Here is an 18,402-nt window from a genome sequence, read left to right on the forward strand (position 1 = left end):
GTAGTTTAACACGATATTGTTTCTGTTTGTCATAGATACACGTTATAAAAAACAATTCATAACTCCCTTAGGATATTACATTTTTTTTTCGCCCTCCACAATGTTTACAACAAACTCATCAGAACCAAACTATAGCAACCAAATATTCACGCAATCTTCCCTGGAAAATATTTTTAAGAAAGTTTTAACTTTTAAGTACAAACACTAAAAAATAAAATATTGTATGCACCACGGGAGATATTCATGTTTTTCTCCTAGGTCGACTTATAACCACGTCAACCTCAGGGAAAAAATCATGTTCATATCACCCTTAATGCATAAATACCGAGTGACTATAAATGATTGAAGGAAAATAGTGGATTGGCAACATTGATGGAGTTGGTAGTCCAAATCTTCTCGTGCATCATCTGACAATCGCTTCTATTTAGGTTAGGTTAAGTCACGAAGTACATTGGCGTTGAAAAAAAGATTACAAAACAATCAACAAACTTTACTAGATATTACAAAATACAGCTAAAGAAGATGTTCAAAGTGTTGACCACCTTGCTGTAAGCAAAGTTGAACTCTGTTTGATAAATTAGTGAAAACATTAATTAACATTTCAGACCCCACATTTCCTATTGCTTCTTCAATCGCATGCTGCAATTCTTCCAAATTGTTAATAGGATTGCGAAACACAACATTCTTTAGATATGGAAACAAAAAGAATTCCAGTGGGGTCATGTCAGGTGACCTACTTGGCCACAAACCTGAGCTAATTAAACGTCCTGGGAAAAACTCTTCTAAATAATTTATTGTGGCCCGTGCAGTATGTGCAGTGGCAGAGTCTTGCTGATAATAGCCGTTTGTTAGTTCGATGTCGCCAAGTTGATTTAAAAATGGGTCTACAAGAAGCCTTCGGTATCTTTCCGCATTAATTGTTTCGTGAAAAAATATCGGCCCAATAATTCGCCTTCGCGACATTGCAACCCATACGCCGATTTTAAGTGGGTGCAGTGGCACTTGAATTATATTATGTGGATTGTGATCAGACCATGTTCTGTAATTTTGTAATTTTGCTGGTCAACATTATGAAGCAAATTGTTGTTATACCAATTACAAAACTGGATTCTTTGGAGGTAATCAGGAGGGTGAAGTTGTTGGACCATTGTAAATTTGTATGGGCGTAAATGCAAGGATTTTTTCAGGATCTTTCTAGAGGATTCATAACAAAGTCCTGAAAAGAGGGAAAATGTAGGAAATGTTAAGAGAACAGGTCATTTGTCAATGGGAACCTATTTGTTGGGATAAACGACGTATCGAAATGTGAGGATGTTCCTCAACAATTACTTCAACATTTTGCACAACATCAGGTGTAGCAACAGTGGGACGACCAGTAGATTTGCCTTTTCCCACATTACCAGTACTTACAAAGCGTTCAACTATTCGCCCACAGTGTTGTGCAAAATTAGGATATTCGATTTGTTCTTCAGGATAGGTTTCAACAAATTGTTCATAAGCTGACTGCTGTGAATACAGCCAATGGCCATTTTCATTTTGCAATCCACTGCGAAAATAGGCCATTACAATAAATGTGTTGTGCTCTATTGTAAAAACCATTTTTTAAATAAAGTTCGAAACTGTCGATTTAGATCTTTTTGACGTTTGTTTCAATTTTGAAAGTTGCGTGTGTCATACCAACGATGTTGCCAACTAAAGATTTCAAATGTGTCGCCAACATAACAAAATAATTTTCAATCATTTATAGTCACTCGGTATCTATTTTATACAATGAATTGAGTTATGACTCAGATTATTTTGTTATTGATTTCTCACTTGTGATACAAAAATCAACATGAATATTTTACATAATTTGGTTTATACAAGGTGTCCCAAAAATGGCGTACAAACTACTTACTACCTTATCGAGGATGTTTAAATGTACATGAAAAAAATTTAGAAAAAATGTTTCCGACAAAAAAATCAATTATTTTTATTATTATTATTAACGAGAATACAATGTAAACAAAGATATATTTATACATCATTACCTTGCAATATTACCGTAGAGGATTTAAAATATTTTTTTCGATTTCCAAAGCTTCTAAATTCTCTGTTATGCAGGATTAGATATTGGTAGTGAGTGATCTTATACTTTGTGATAATATGTACGATTATTAATATATTAATTATATATATTAATTATTGTAGCTGTCATGACAATTTCATACATATATTTCAAAATAATTGATCTGTTAATTGCCACTTTCAAAGACCGCCAAATCAGCAAATAAGTCCAATAGAATTTTTTTAACATTTTTCTGGCGTTTATGGTAATCTCTTCTACACCGTAGTGCACCGTTAGTACGCCATTTTTGGGACAATCTGTATAAACATTTTGGGTATAATGATTGCAAGTTTAGTGATAATGTGATGACTGATAAGTTACTTAAAATAGAAATAATCATAGTAAAAATAGTAGATTATGCAACGATGGAGTGAAGTGCATGATTTTATCCGAGGTGCAATTTGTAGCCCGAGGGTTCTACAAAGCACTGAGGATAAAAATCATTCACTCCTGAGGAGCATATACTATTTTTTGCACGACCCAACGATTTTAATTGAAAAAAGCCGAACATTTGTAAATTATTTTTAACTGTTAGGTTAAGTTTAAGTGTCATGTTGACAGTTAAATAGAATATTTCAAACCAAGGTAAGAAAGTGATTTCTTGCAGACCGCAGGCAAAGATTATAAACCGAGCCGTAGGCGAGGTTTGTAAGTGCCTAAGGCCATGAAACTCTAAATTTTGATTATTTATTTTTTTCTATAACAATGGAACTTTTTAACAAAGCTCTGTTTCTATCACAACAGAAAATTTTCGCCCTTACCCATAGGCGGATATATACTTTGATGGTTAATTTATTCCAAATTTTAAATCAATTTGTATTGCTTTTTCGTAAAAATATTATAGAGAAAAGTTCCATGATTTGGCGCGTTCTTCCACTAGTTAAAATTAACACACGTATTTCAGAAACACCCTGTATACAGTTTACACGAAAGATGTACGGTTCTCCTAAACAGGTGAAAAATGATGAAATAAATCTTAAAAGAGGATAAAACAGTAAAAAAGAATCTAACCTGGATTAATTAGCAGCTCTTGCCATATTTATTTTGCTTATGTCGATGTTCAAAATACGTTCAGATGAGAAATATATACAGTGCTAAGTAAACAAAACGATCAATACCACGCAATAATGGAATTATCACACAGGCATAAATTGTTAAATGTAGTTTCGGTGGAAAGTTGTTAGTTTTCAATTATTTTTGAATCATACAAATTGTGTTTTTTAATTTCAAAAATTATGTGAAAGAGTAAATACAAACATTTCTTTGTTAGTTTAAGTTATCATGATGGCAAAATTGTTTTTGGAACAATTTAATCGCAATTCGGACTTGTTCAAATAATCCATAACAATGACTAAACCTTTTAAACTTATCTACATCTGATAATGAATTGAATAAATGTTGTAGGTACTTCTCATGGACGTTTTATCAGACAGACATAAACTGATACAGTGTGAATTGAGTTCGTTCTTCCCAAAATTAAAAGTAAGTACAAAAATTTCCAGTTGTCTTTAGTTGACGCGTTGAAATTTAAAAGTTAAATTGTCTCCTAGATCGGAAAAATCATGGCAATAATTACGGAAAGTTTTATCTATAACAGCGTGGCTGTTCTTGCAACGCTGGTCGTCGGAATTGTGGTTTTCTTAAAATGGAGATTAACCTACTGGACCAGAGTAGGACTACCGACCTTGAACCCCGTGATTCTATTTGGAGACACAAAAGACTTCCTACTGGGACGTCGCACTGTCGGTGAACAATTCCAAGATTTTTACAATGAATTCAAATCCAAAGGTGTCCGACACGGTGGCATTTACATGGGTCCAAGTCCGTTTTATGTTCCAGTGGATCCTGAGATCGTAAAATGCATCATGCAAACGGACTTCCAACATTTTGTAAACCACGGTAACTACATAGACGAGAAGAGCGATCCTCTAAGCGGACACTTGTTCAACTTGGAGGACGCCAAATGGAGAAACATGAGAGTCAAGTTGACACCGACATTCACCTCCGGTAAAATGAAGATGATGTTCCAAACTTTGGCCGACTGTTCCGTCGGTCTCGGCGACATTATGGACGGTGCAGCTTCGAACCATGCCCCTGTTGATATTAAAGACGTCTTGGGTCGCTTCACTACGGACATCATAGGCTCGGTTGCCTTCGGCTTGGAATGCAACAGTCTGAAGAACCCAGATGCGGTATTCAGAAAATACGGCAAAAAAGTTTTCGAAATCGGCTTCACCGACAGAATTAAGCTACTGTTACTATTCGTAGTACCGCACCCCATTTTGAGAGTATTCAAATACAAATTCAACAAATCTGATGTCGAACGATTTTTCATGAAAGCGATCCGCGATACCGTCGAGTACAGAGAAAAAAATAACCTCTATCGGAAGGACTTCATGCACTTGCTGTTGCAACTGAAGAATCGCGGTACCGTCACAGACGACGAGAAGATAAAAGACGATAACGGAAAAACCGGCGAACACTCTCTCACGATGAACGAACTTGCAGCGCAAGCTTTCGTTTTCTTCTTGGCCGGTTTTGAAACTTCATCAACGACGATGACCTTTGCGTTGTACGAACTGGCCACAAACCCCCACGTGCAAGAGAAATTAAGAGAGGAAATCAACACTGTCTTGGTGAAACATGATGACAAATTGACTTATGACGGAATGATGGAAATGACTTACATGGAAAAAGTACTGCACGGTAAGTGTTTCCAACTTTATCACCACGAATAACAAAAAAAAAAAATTGTCCAACAGAAACTCTACGAAAGTATCCGCCTGTACCTAATCTAACCCGAGAGTGTACCAAAGATTATACCATTTCCGGCACAAATATCACACTAAAGCGTGGAGATAAAGTGGGTATTCCAGCTCTAGGGTTGCATAAAGATCCTGAATATTATCCGGATCCGGAAAAGTTCGATCCTGAACGGTTTTCGGAAGAAAACAAAAAAACAAGGCCGGCATTTACCTGGATTCCCTTTGGAGAAGGACCAAGATTGTGTATTGGTAAGTTTTAGTTTCTTGGTCGTCCTTCGCTTACCTTCCCTTTCAGGACTGCGTTTTGGAATGCTGCAAAGTAAAGTAGGTTTGACTGTTCTTTTGAAAAATTTTAAAATCAAGTTGAGCAAAAGAACGAAGCTTCCGTTGCAACTAGATAAAGCCGCCTTCGTTACGTCTGCAGAGGGTGGAATATGGTTAGATGTGGAAAAATTGGAGTAAAGCAGTCATCCGAGCTAACGTTTATTATTTTTAATAATTTCTGTGAAACATACTAACATATAAAACAAAACGTGCTTTTCCAATGCGTTTCAATATTTTTTATACACTAACTGTTTGTAAATAAAATTATACTTTATTATCGTAAGAAACACCAGTTGATAAACCAATCATGGTTTATAGATCCTAACCACAATAATTAAAACAGTTTCCTTTAAGTAAAAAAAAATCCTATCTACAGTATGTCCCCGGATTGAGTTTACAAGAGGAAAAAAATTTTTAGTTTTGATTTTACGTTTGTGAATTTTGTAGGAACAATTTTCAACGATTATAAATCTTTCCGTAATTTTTTAATGTCCAAACTGACCGCGCCTGCAACGTTCGCGAACGTTTTGCACGACACGGCGTGGATCGGCGCGCTTGATCTGTACCCGCCTTTACACGGTAAAGTGACCATGTTGGATTTGTGTAATAAAAATGTCTTAAAGTTAAATAAATGGTGATCAGTGAAGCATTACGTCGTTCAATTTTAAAGTTAATAACATTTTCGCCGAACGTATTTTTTCACTTTCACGTTGTTGATAGATCATGCAAGTTGCACTTACAAAACGTTGCCTGATTTCCACAGAAAATACGAGTGCATACGAAACAATGCTGGACTTGGTCATTATTGAATAACGTCTTAATATTACCTACATGGCTTTAACTCCTTATCTTAGTCAGTATTTTATTTCGTCCGAATAAACATTCTGTGAAAAATTCAATGAAATCGGTCAACTCCTTCAGTGTGTTCAGATTTTAATACAACGCAGTATACATACTTCAATTATCAAATGATGACAATCGAAAATCACATACCAGTATCTACAACTGAGTGTTTTGCCGTTTGCAGTTAATGCAATGAGTTCACACTTTAGTCTTAGCAAGATGAATCGCGAAATAATATCATTTTATAGATACCACCGTTCAAAATGGACGTACACTTGCTTTCAAAACTTTCCCGTACACCTATTTTTCGCTGTATTAAATCAGGGTAGTAATTAATCAACTCTGTCATTTAAACTTTTGAAAAGTCAAAATGCCTCGACTGACAGAGCAAGACAAAGTTTTGATGCTTTCCAAATTAGAAGAGGAGTGGTCCATAAGAAAGGTTGCTACTCATAATAGGCTAAATAAAGGCACTGTTCTCCAAGTAAAGAAGAGGTGGGAACAAGAAGGGACCGTGAGTAGAAAGACGACCGATCATAATTTTTTTAGTTGCTGTCAATGTCATCTTTAACCTAATCTAAAAATTACCCGTTTATACTGCTTAAATTTTGCAAAATCGTTGTTACTTGATTTTGAATGAGTACGCGATAGTTTTGAAAGCAAGTGTACCTATCATCTTGCTGTAGCATTTATGTTTACATTGCATGACTGTATTTTTTTTACAATATGTATACAATAACAGCACTGGCACTTTGTTATTAGCAACATAAATCCTCGACGGTCATTAAAAAATTATCATGAATATGCCCTATATTCATTCTGGATCATCTCGATGTTTTGGAGATAGTGGTGGCGAATGTGATTGTAGTGGAGGCTTTTCTGAAATGGAAATTCTCCTACTGGAACAGACTTCTATAAACCCAACGATACCCTTCGGCGATGAAAAAAAATTAATCGTCAGAGAATATAACATCGGCGAAAAATTCGAAGAATTTTACGAAAACTTCAAAGCTCGAGGTCTAAAACATGGAGGAGTTCACGTGGGGGTCAAGCCCTTTTACATCCCCATCGACCCGGAACTCGTCAAGCACATACTGCTCAAAGATCCACTTACCGAACTCATCCTGAGCATGGAAGACAACCGATGGAAAAATACGAGAGCCAAATTGACACCAACATTTACTCCTGGAAAAATAAAATGATGTTCGAGACCTTGGCCAAGTGCAGCGTCGGTTTGAAAACACTAATGGATGAATCGGCCACGAATCGCAGCTCCATCGACATCAAAGAGATTCTGGCTCGTTTCACAACGGACATAATCGGTTCGGTTGCATTCGGTCTCGACTGTAACAGTCTCAAGGATCCGGATGCATTATTCAGAAAATACGGAAAGAAAATCTTTGCAGCGACCTCTTTGGAAAGGGTGAAGCTTGTAGTGCAATTCGGTGTACCACATAGCGTGTTGAAAATGTTTAAATTTAAAGTGACCAATCCTGATGTTGAAAAATGTTTCATGAAAGCGGTCAAAGACACCGTTGATCACAGAGAGAAAAATAATATTTACAGAAAAGACTTTATGCAACTACTTATACCGTATGTTCGCAAAATTTTATCTATAAAAATGGTTTTCACTCCTGAACAAAAGATATTCATGATGAATCTTATTTTCGCAATGGTCATACAGTTCACACATTTCGAGGAAGTGGTCGAGATAAGATTCGTACTGAGGAAAATATTAAGACTGTCCAACGTCAAATGGAAGACGAACTTCAATTATCTCTCTGTCGCAGCAGAGCTATCAGTGTCAACTTGTCAAAGAATTGTTCTAAAGGATGTTAGTTATTCAGTAACAGCTGAACGATACGGGAACAACAATTCTTGAGGTTTTCATCAACCAATTCTTGGGTATTTTCAACAAGACGGGGCTACAGCACGGGAGACTCTACGTTATTTGTGGCAATTTTTTGACGATAGGTTGATCAATCGAGATCTCTGGCCTGCACATACACCGCTTGATTATTACCCGTTACTTCATTTAAAAAAACATTAAGGCCGGTATTGATAGTCGGCAACTCAAGTCCAACTTGGGTAAGTTGTACTCAAGTCCTGAGTTTTGCTCAAGTCTAGATTCATTATTTCGGCCAAACTCGTAAAAGTTAGACTTGAGTCTTACTCCAGTTTCGTTTGAGTCGAGTTGCTATGGTTATACCATACACCTTGTGACAGCTTGTTTTGAATTCTTTGCAAAATGAAAATCCCGTACAGTTTAACGGAGAAAATTCTGTTGGCCTCTCTCATACACGATATGGAAGAGACAATAGAAAATATAAAAACAGATACAGTTTCGGTAGAACGGAAAAATAGTGTTTAGGAAAGGCTTAACACCCAGTATAATAGCTACAGTACGCACGGCCCAGCAATTGAAAAAATTGTGAACCAATATGCAATACAGGGTATTTCACGAGTGATAATGAGCCTAACGGAATAAAAATGAGACCCACACTACATTTCCGAAAAAAGCTGGCTACTGAAATTTAAATGTCCGGCTTTTTTTGAAAACAATCTTCCATCCTGGGATAAATAAGTATTTAATGCTTACATCTAAAATTCAAATCTGAACATTAGTGCCTACCCATATACTCGTAATTGAAACGAAACGAAAAACAGGAAAACAGCAACTGTCAGCAAGACTTGAGTCTGCCTAACCCCTAACTTGGGCTTGAGTCAAACTTGAGTGCTCATCAATGCTCAAGTATTGTTTATAAAACACAAATCGGAACTCAAGTCTGTCTCAAGATTGAGTCTAACTTAAGTTTGGACTATAAATACCGGCCTAAGTATATTCAAAGAACCTGTCCACACAATTGATGATTTGAAAAGCAGAATTAAGGAAGAATGCGAGCGAGTAACCCCTTAGGCATTGGTGCGTGTTTTTGAGAACATGAAGAGGCGTTTTACAATTTGCATCGAAAACATATTTTTGTTCGACACTGTCAGAATTTGAAAATTTTCTCCCGTGTGAACGGATTTTGATAAATGTCACAACTTGTCAAAACGAAACGTCAAGCTAATTTTACTTTAAGTGGTTCGTCGAACAAAAAAACGTTGTATTCAACTCGTTCGTGTATAAATTGGGCTTTTTTTGGCACTCGTATCACTCACGTTTTAAACCTTTCGAACCAGGTGTCACTTGGCATATCCTTCCATTTGAAAAACAAAGTTAGGGGTGGTTGCGAACTTCCGGAAGCAGATACGCAGAAACCATATACGCCAAAATATGGGCAAGGAAAAACAAAAATCGACCTGTTTCGGGATTTTTTACAAAAATTACCAATGTCCAACTTATGAATTTTATTCCAGTTAAAGTTTCCACGCTGTATAAAAATAACTATTTTGAGAATTTAGCCAAATTAGTTAGCATTGCGCAATCTGTCATCGGTCAATGCGAAATGAATATAAAGGTGTGGCATATGTACCACAGCCGCCTTGTGTGTTAAACTACTGAATGCAATTAAATCTAAATAATGAGTGAATCATAACTGTTTACAAACAAAAGTATGTTATAAATTATAATAAAACGGTTAATTCCTAGACATTTTGATAATTAAGAAACTACAAGTCACGATACAAATTTTTAGGCACGCAAAATCCGAACCGGTTTAATTTAATTATAGAGTACTGTATTTACAGAAAGTGGACTCTTTGACCAAACTTGATTGAACATCATTATATAAATTATCATTTACATAAATAATAGAATACAAATTATAAATACGAGTATAAGAGCTGCAAGTAGTTTACGGATGTCTACGAGATGACTTGCAAATCATCAATTTCTTTATGATTCATCAAAATAGTCTTATCATTGTGCCACAGTATTTATGTTTACATTGCATGACTTTCACTTGTGTAATACAAATCACATTGTGGTACAGGACAACGGCCTCGTAACTCGCGGCGATGACGAATTCAGAGATCATCTTCGTCGATATAATTGATAAGGTTGTTTTCATTTTTGGAAACTTGACAACTTCTGTAATCAGATTTACACTTTGAATTGCTTCAAAGCAAATTTAATGAAGAATTATGAGATGAAGTGAAGTAAAAAAAAAAGAAGCTTCGATTCTCGTACTAAGGCAAAGCACTGTCAATTTTTGACTTGACAAGATAAGAGAGTTATATACCGGACATTTTTTTAACTCTGAACATAGTCCATACTTGTTCCCTATGTTCAATTTTAAAAAACAAAGATCAATGCATTGTGAGTTGCTATGCAACCAACTATACCGAACACCAGAGATTTTGAAATAATGTTAAAAATTGTTCAGATGGATGGAATTGGTCTATCAGGTGTTGCATTGGAAATGTCACGCACATTTCTAATGCTCTGATTGGCATAGAATAACTGCATTATGTGTATTTCTTCTTCAAACAACTTGACCAACTGTCAAGTACTTGACAACGTTACCTTGGTTACGTGATTACATACATGCATTGACCTGTGTTTTTTAAAACTGAACATAGGGAATAAGTATGGGCTATGTTCAATGTTAAAAAAATGTCCCGATATAAGCAGTTTTGTGTTTACATCTTGATTTGTAATTTTGTTACACAAAAAATATTTTAGATGGTCAGTAGTCCACGACGCTATTGCTGACAAAGAGGAAAATAATATTTACAAAGAAAGACTTTATGTATCATATCCAAGTGAAAAACAGAAGCGCTGTAAGTGACAACGAATGCAAAGAAAATGGTAAAATAGAAGAAGCAATGAACGAACTAGCCATATAAGCTTCTCTATTTTTCGTGGGTTAGAGACTGAGGCCCGATTTCAAGTCAGGGTGACAAATAGGTGATGCAGCGCAAATGTGTAGCTATCTTTGTCCTACAGATTAATTACTAATATGCGTCATCTTTCTCAAACTTGCAATTTTGTGCCGTTACCATGACAATACAAGTTGCAAGTCAACTTGAAATCGGCCTCTGAGGTAAAGTCGGTCTGGCTCGTGACTGATCAAATTGAGTCCAAAAACTGAGATTCCATTAGCATTTGAGAAACTGAATTTCATTGCAACTGCACAAAAAAGAATTTGATTTAACATAGAAAAAAACAAACGAACATATTTTTAATCAAATTACCGAGATATCAAAAATTTTCTTGGTCGAAGGTGGTCATGGATTTTTAAATATTTGTCGAAGCATTTGTGTCAATCATGTTTTGAATGTCAAAATCTGTCAAACAGCCTTACAAATTGTGTTGGTGTGTTTCGCGAAACTGGGTCTGTGACTCATAAAAAAGGTGCTGGTAGGCCAATCGTTCGTACCGAAGAAATCGTCACACGAATTAAGTTGAGACGGACGTTTTCCCATCCATGACCACCTTTGATATCCCGGTATAATACCAATAACATTGTATACTATTCGTTTAAAATACTCGTATTTAAAAACCTATAGGTTGCAGTTTCTTTTGATAATTAAAACTCTATTACATATGTCTTATCTGATTAGAAAAATGCCAATTGTTTCTCTTTCACATATTATCCTTATGATGAGTTATAATTATCAATTAACAACAATCAACACGTTGGTGTTGAGACTAGAGACACTTACGCTGAAGAATGCATCAAATTTATCCCCACAGCAGCAAGTCCGCAATTTATCTATATAATTGGCCTTATAACCTTGCCGCAGCGTTTACATTGGATGATTTTAAAATTTCTGATGCGTAAAACAACACTTTGTTTTTAACCTTGTTGAGAGTTGTACATTACATAACACTGAGTAAAAATCATCATGAGTATCAATTATTTGGATGTTTTCGGAATAGTGATCGCGTCCTTAGTGTTTGTAGTTGCTTACTTGAAGTGGAAGTTATCGTACTGGCAAAGAATCGGAGTGCCAACGCTGAACCCTACAATACCGTTCGGCGATTCAAAAAAACTAGTTCTTGGACAGTGTTCATTCGGGGAACAATTCGAAGAGTTTTATAACAACTTCAAAGCTCGAGGCTTGAAATATGGTGGATTTTACTTGGGGCCCAGACCACTTTACATTCCCATCGACCCGGAGCTCGTCAAACGTATCTTGCAAAAAGATTTTCACCATTTCGTCAATCATGGCGTTTACATGGACGAAATCAACGATCCCCTTTCCGCGCATCTCTTTAGTTTGGAAGACGACAAATGGAAAAACATGAGAGTTAAGTTGACACCAACTTTTACTTCAGGAAAAATGAAAATGATGTTTCAAACTTTGGCCGATTGCAGTGTTGCTTTGAAAACAGCTGTAGACAAATTGGCAATTGATGCCACTCCGGTGGATATTAAAGACATTTTGTGTCGTTTTTCAACAGACATAATCGGATCAGTTGCATTCGGTCTGGAATGTAATAGCCTCAAGGATCCTGATGCAGTATTCAGAAAATTTGGAAAGAGAGTATTCGAGATTGATACTTTGATGAAGTTGAAAACGGCGCTCCAGTTAGTTGTACCACATAACGTGCTCCGGGCATTCAAGCTTAAAATTACAAAACCAGATGTTGAAAAATTCTTCATGAAATTAGTCCGAGATACTGTTGCTTACAGGGAGCAAAACAACATTTACAGAAAAGATTTTATGCACCTGCTTATACAACTAAAAAATCGAGGTGCTGTGAGTGAAGATGATAAAATATTGAGCGAAGATAATAAAACGGCAGAAAAAGCATTGACAATGAATGAATTGGCCGCACAAGCATTTTTATTTTTCGCGGGTGGATTTGAAACTTCATCAGCCACGATGACTTTTGCATTGTACGAAATAGCCACACATCCCGACATACAGAAAAAATTAAGAAACGAAATAAACACGATGTTAAGAAAATACAACGACCAACTGACGTACGACGGAATTATGGAGCTCTCTTACCTAGATAAAGTTTTAAATGGTGGGTAAAATAAAGTAATTAAAAGTGCAAATTTACATTCTCCATTTTGCAGAAACTTTGAGAAAGTATCCAGCGTTCCCTGCGATTCCCAGAAGATGCAACGAAGATTACAAAATACCCAACACCGACATAGTATTGAAAAAAGGTGTGGATCTCATCATATCGATTTCAGGTTTACATTACGATCCTGAATATTATCCAAACCCTGAAGTATTTGATCCCGAACGGTTTTCTGGAGAAAATAAAAACTCAAGGCCGGCCTTCACCTGGATTCCATTCGGAGAAGGACCACGTGCGTGTATAGGTCAGTAGACAAGTTGCATCTGCTTCTGAAATTTTTATAGTTTCTCTTTCTGTTGTTTTAGGTCTGCGTTTTGCGCTGCTCCAAAGCAAAGTAGGTCTTGTAACATTACTGAAGAACTACAACATCAAGTTGAATCAGAACACAAAGCTTCCACTAAAATTTGAGAAATTAACTTTCATTACAATTACAGAAGGAAGGATTTGGTTTGACGTCGAAAGAATTGATACAAATGTTTCTAGTTAGTCCACAGATTTGTTGCGTGTAATAAAATTAGATATGGCTTGTAGTTATGTAGATTTTAATTTTCTTAATCTAGTGATAAGATATGATTATTATTTAAGCTAAACGATGTGTACGACAATAATATTAAATCCAAAATTTGGTGCCAAAGTAAAAATATTTAATCCAATAATAAGGTACATATTATATGTATTTCGATAACGATATAATAAATACGAATTACATGCATACTTACGCCAAAAACTTATTTAACCTTTCTACAGGGTCATTATAAATTATTGTCCCATAGCAGTTGGCGTTGAAAACCCACACAAATTTTGGATGTGCCGCCAGCCTCGCAACGCAAACTACGCCTACTGCGATGGGACAATCATTTACAAGAATGTTAACCGATCCCAATAAAACTTCCCCGTTAACAAACCTACTACTGCCTTAATCCATATGTTTACATTGTTAATCAGGTTTAATCGATTTTTCTTTTAACAAAAGTGTTTTATCGCACGTGGGATGTTCCTTTATCGATTGATAATAATTTGTCCTTTAAAGTGGGTACTACAACATAAAAGTAAAATTGAATATCATGATGACATTTGAAAGTTTGCATGACCATCATTACTGTAAAAAAAATATTGTCGAGTCAAGCAAGATAACAAGTGGCTAAATGAATGAAATCTTCTGATACATGACCCCTCTACAATTCCCGCTCTCTTCATTATGTTTAACCTTAAAGTTCTGCGCAAGTTTAGGTAAATCGACCAACTATATAACAAAATCGGTTTGTCTTCTGTTGACATTACAAAAAGCGTAATATTGTATTGCAATCAGAGATGACGTATCAAAAAGATATATAAGTTAAGGTATTTCTAAATAAAATCAGTTAACAAGATAGTACTGGCACCAAATATTTTACTGTTGAAAAAGTCTAACTTCAGGTAATATTATTTCTGATTTAAAAGCATATTTTCAACATGTATTAATTTTTTTTTAGATTGTAAGTATTAGTCAGAGATGATTTTAATCACGAGTAGCCTCGTTTACGACGTAATAGGCCTATCGGTGGCCGCCGTAGTCGTATTTATTACATATTTCAAATGGAAGTTTAATTATTGGAACAAAATCGGTTTACCGACATTAAATCCGACAATTCCTTTTGGCGACACCAGAGGCCTGATGCTCGGAGAAACTTCATTCGGAGAGCAATTTGAAAAAATCTACAATACTTTCAAGGCAAAAGGGGTAAAACATGGCGGGGCCTATATGGGACCCCGACCGTTCTACATACCCGTGGATCCGGAAATTGTGAAATGTATCATGCAGAAAGATTTCTCGCACTTCGTCAATCACGGTAATTACTTAGACGAAGAAAACGACCCCCTCAGTGGCCATCTGTTTGCTTTGGAAGATGCAAAATGGAGAAACATGAGAGTCAAACTGACACCCACATTCACTTCTGGTAAAATGAAGATGATGTTTCAAACGTTGGCCGATTGTACCGTAGGCTTGAAAGACATAATGGACGAATCGGCGACCAATCATCTACCAGTCGACATTAAAGATATTTTGGGTCGTTTCACAACCGACATCATCGGTTCCGTTGCTTTCGGACTAGAATGCAACAGTCTTAAAGATCCGGATGCCCAGTTTAGAAAATATGGTAAACTTGTATTTGACGCGGGCAGATGGGACCGCTTCAAAGGACTCATTAGTTTTACTCTTCCCCGAGGTTTACTAAAACTGCTAAAATTCAAAATGACAAAACCAGAAGTAGAAAAATTCTTTATGAAGGCAGTCAAAGATACGGTAGATTATCGCGAGAAAAACCATATTTACAGAAAAGACTTCATGCACTTGCTTCTACAACTGAAGAATCGAGGTATGGTAAAAGACGACGAGAAAATAACCGACGAACATGGAACAAGCGACGAAAAAGCTCTAACAATGAACGAACTGTCGGCACAAGCTTTTGTCTTCTTCTTGGCGGGATTTGAAACTTCTTCGACTACCATGACTTTTGCATTGTACGAATTGGCCACAAATCCAGACGTACAAGATAAATTAAAGGAATGAAATCAATGAGGTTTTAGCTAAACACAACGACAAAGTAACTTACGACGGTATGATGGAAATGAGTTATATGGAAAATGTACTGAACGGTAACAATCAATATCTCATATCATATAAGTCAATCAATTTTTTTTTTTTTTAGAAACCTTGAGAAAATACCCCCCCGTGCCACTTTTAAATAGACAGTGTAACAAAGACTATATAATTCCAAATACAAACATCCTCATCGAAAAAGGAGTTCACGTGGGTATTTCAGCTCTAGGTTTGCACAATGATCCGGAGTATTATCCGAATCCAAAAGTTTTCGATCCTGACCGGTTTTCCGAAGAAAATAAAAAGTCTCGACCTGCGTTCACATGGCTTCCATTCGGTGAAGGACCAAGAGCATGCATCGGTAAGAACGCTGTCAAATATACTTCACAGCTAAATTACAATGAATTATTTTAAAGGTCTAAGGTTTGGCATGCTGCAAAGTAAAGTGGGACTAACGACGCTATTAAAAAATTATAAAATCAAACTGAGCAACAGGACTAAGCTTCCTTTAACATTGGAAACAAATTCTTTCGTTACAACAGCAGAAGGAGGCATCTGGCTCGATGTTGAAAAGTTAAATTAAGTGAAAATCTTATTTAAGATCGACGTGAAAATGTATTAATAAAGTAATGATTTAATAATGTAATGTTTTTAATAAAGTAACGATACTCAAATTACAGAATTTAGATACATATTTTAATATTAGCAAGCCAATTTTGATATGGACAAACTAAAACCATAAAGTGGAAGAACGCCCAAAACGCACATTTTTGAAGCTGACGAACCTGCATAATTTTAAGGATTGGAAGAAGAGGTTTTATTAAGTGAACTTTTTTTATGGAGTTATGTCAAAAGTAAGCTTTACATGAATCTGCAAGTCAAGTGAAAGAAGGATTCGGGACGAAATGAGGGCAATCCATCTCGAGACTTTCGAAAATGATCGTTCTAATTTCTGTAGCAAATCCTTTTGCTTTTGTTACTTGTCAGAATATTCATAACATTCAAACACTGAATTAAAACGATAACTTTAATACAAATGCGGATTCATTATTTCGATACATTCGGATTGCTCTTAATTCTACCGTGCGATCAACAATTATTTAGAAAGAAGGCGTTGAAATCTTGGCCGTAGGTTGACAGGGATTTAAGTATTTCTGATGTTCTGAAGTACAAACCATTTTTGCGTTAAAATTTGATTCATAGTGACAGTTGTTTGACGTTTATTAGCTGAGTTAGCAACGATACGAAAAATCTGACACTGTCAAAGTCATAGCCGCCCTTTTTCTAAGTAATTGTTGATCGCACAGTATAACCAGTAGCCTATTCCACAATTGTATTAGTCTTAGTATATAACGGTATTAGGCCGATATGGGTTATATAACAGACATGGTTGAGGTATTGTAAAATCGAGGCGGAGCCGAGATTTTATAATCAACCGAGTCTGTTATATCCATATCGGCCGTATGTTGTTTTATAGTTTTCTTTATACCAATAATACTTAACATTTAACGATGATTTATTTGTAAGACTGACATTTCTCTTTACTTCAAAAATTAAATTTAGTTGTCATCTATGCCGTAACCGTAGCAACGGTAGCAAAAATAACGGCCTCGGTCTGATAATTTTGAATAACGGCCTAGTCTATTATAGGTATCATATCAATCAAGCATTGAGTACTGATAAATCCTAATAACAGTATGGTATAAAGAAAAATAAATATCAGCACTTATACAAATATTATTTGTTAATATTATTACTTTGTCTTCCACAATTAAATTAGTTTATGTAAATAATTATAAGAACTAATACTAATATTTAGAGTAAAATTTTATTCAAATCATTAACTTACGTTTCACAAAATCTATGAGATAATAATTATTAGCAAATAAAATGAGAACATTTTCATAACTGTCATTACAGCAATAGATTTTGGTTAAATAGATGTTTTGCAAAAAGTTTTTACATAATGTATGACTTTTCATCATCATCCGATGAAGATAATGACAATGAAATACCTCGGCGAAGAAGAAAAATGTATCGTCCGCGAATTAATTGGGAATTTGGTTCTCAATTCGAATATAAAGAAAGAAGAAAGTCTTCCCAGAAGTTGGAAGCACTTCTTGCCGACTTAGGGCCGCATTTGAACCATCCAACAAACAAAAGTGGGGCGCTATCAGCCAAGCAGCAGTTGTGTATAGCTTTACACTGGCTAGGAAGTGGAAGCGCCTATCATGTAATTAGTGACGCTCATGGTGTGTCAAAAGCTGCTGTGTGTCGAAGTATCCACAGTGTAGTAGAAACTGTTGTAAATGTTAAGTTTCCACAGATTGTTGATTTCCCTAATAACTTACAAGAAACAGCAATGGGATTTTTTCAAATTAGAGGTATTCCTCAAATAATTGGCATTGTAGATGGAACTCTTATTAATATTGATGCACCAACTGAACATGAAGAAGCTTTCATTGACAGACATGGCGACCACTCCCTAAACTGCATGGTGGTATGTGGGCCAAATATGATGTTTTATTACGCAAATTCAGAATGGCCGGGAAGCGTTCATGACTCAAGGGTTCTGAGGAATAGCAACTTATTTAGAAGAATGTCGGCTGGTTGGCGACCTATTCCGGGTTCAATTATATTAGCAGACTCGGCGTATCCACTGCTTAACTGGCTAATTCCTCCTTCTCACATCAATGTCCAAGATGAACCAGTCTTAAGGTTTAATAGGGCTCATAAAGCAACTAGAAGAATCGTCGAAAATTCAATTGGAATCCTTAAAGAAAAATTTCCCGTTTTA

General features: G+C 35.9%; 3 protein-coding genes, 1 long non-coding RNA gene and 1 pseudogene across 11 annotated transcripts in view; 4 read left to right on the top strand and 1 right to left on the bottom strand.

Annotated features, from left to right (window-relative positions):
* LOC138133172 (uncharacterized protein CG43867) overlaps positions 1-18,402 on the bottom strand; it is a 153,409-nt gene that overhangs the window by 59,378 nt on the left and 75,629 nt on the right. The gene's annotated exons all lie outside the window — the stretch shown is intronic.
* Positions 1,059-1,638, top strand: LOC138133191 (uncharacterized). Its single transcript, XR_011160272.1, has 2 exons — positions 1,059-1,118; positions 1,188-1,638. It is a non-coding gene; the product is annotated as an uncharacterized lncRNA (long non-coding RNA).
* On the top strand, positions 3,320-5,483 carry LOC138133173 (cytochrome P450 6A1-like). 2 transcript variants are annotated; one of them, XM_069050981.1, is made up of 4 exons: positions 3,320-3,589; positions 3,658-4,813; positions 4,870-5,121; positions 5,168-5,483. In XM_069050981.1, the coding sequence occupies exons 1-4, from the start codon at positions 3,521-3,523 to the stop codon at positions 5,332-5,334; spliced, it is 1,644 nt and encodes a 547-aa protein (XP_068907082.1). In that variant the 5' UTR covers positions 3,320-3,520; the 3' UTR covers positions 5,335-5,483. The 2 variants fall into 2 exon arrangements, with proteins under 2 accessions (XP_068907082.1, XP_068907083.1); XM_069050982.1 differs by having other exon boundaries at positions 3,521-3,589; positions 3,642-4,813.
* On the top strand, positions 11,751-13,738 carry LOC138133175 (probable cytochrome P450 6a14). Its single transcript, XM_069050983.1, has 3 exons — positions 11,751-12,964; positions 13,017-13,268; positions 13,330-13,738. Exons 1-3 carry the CDS (start codon positions 11,833-11,835, stop codon positions 13,509-13,511), a joined length of 1,566 nt encoding a protein of 521 aa, XP_068907084.1. The 5' UTR covers positions 11,751-11,832; the 3' UTR covers positions 13,512-13,738.
* On the top strand, positions 14,286-16,279 carry LOC138133178 (probable cytochrome P450 6a14; annotated as a pseudogene).

This window comes from Tenebrio molitor, chromosome 6, assembly GCF_963966145.1.
Source record: "Tenebrio molitor chromosome 6, icTenMoli1.1, whole genome shotgun sequence".
NCBI classification, from domain to species: Eukaryota; Metazoa; Arthropoda; class Insecta; order Coleoptera; family Tenebrionidae; genus Tenebrio; species Tenebrio molitor.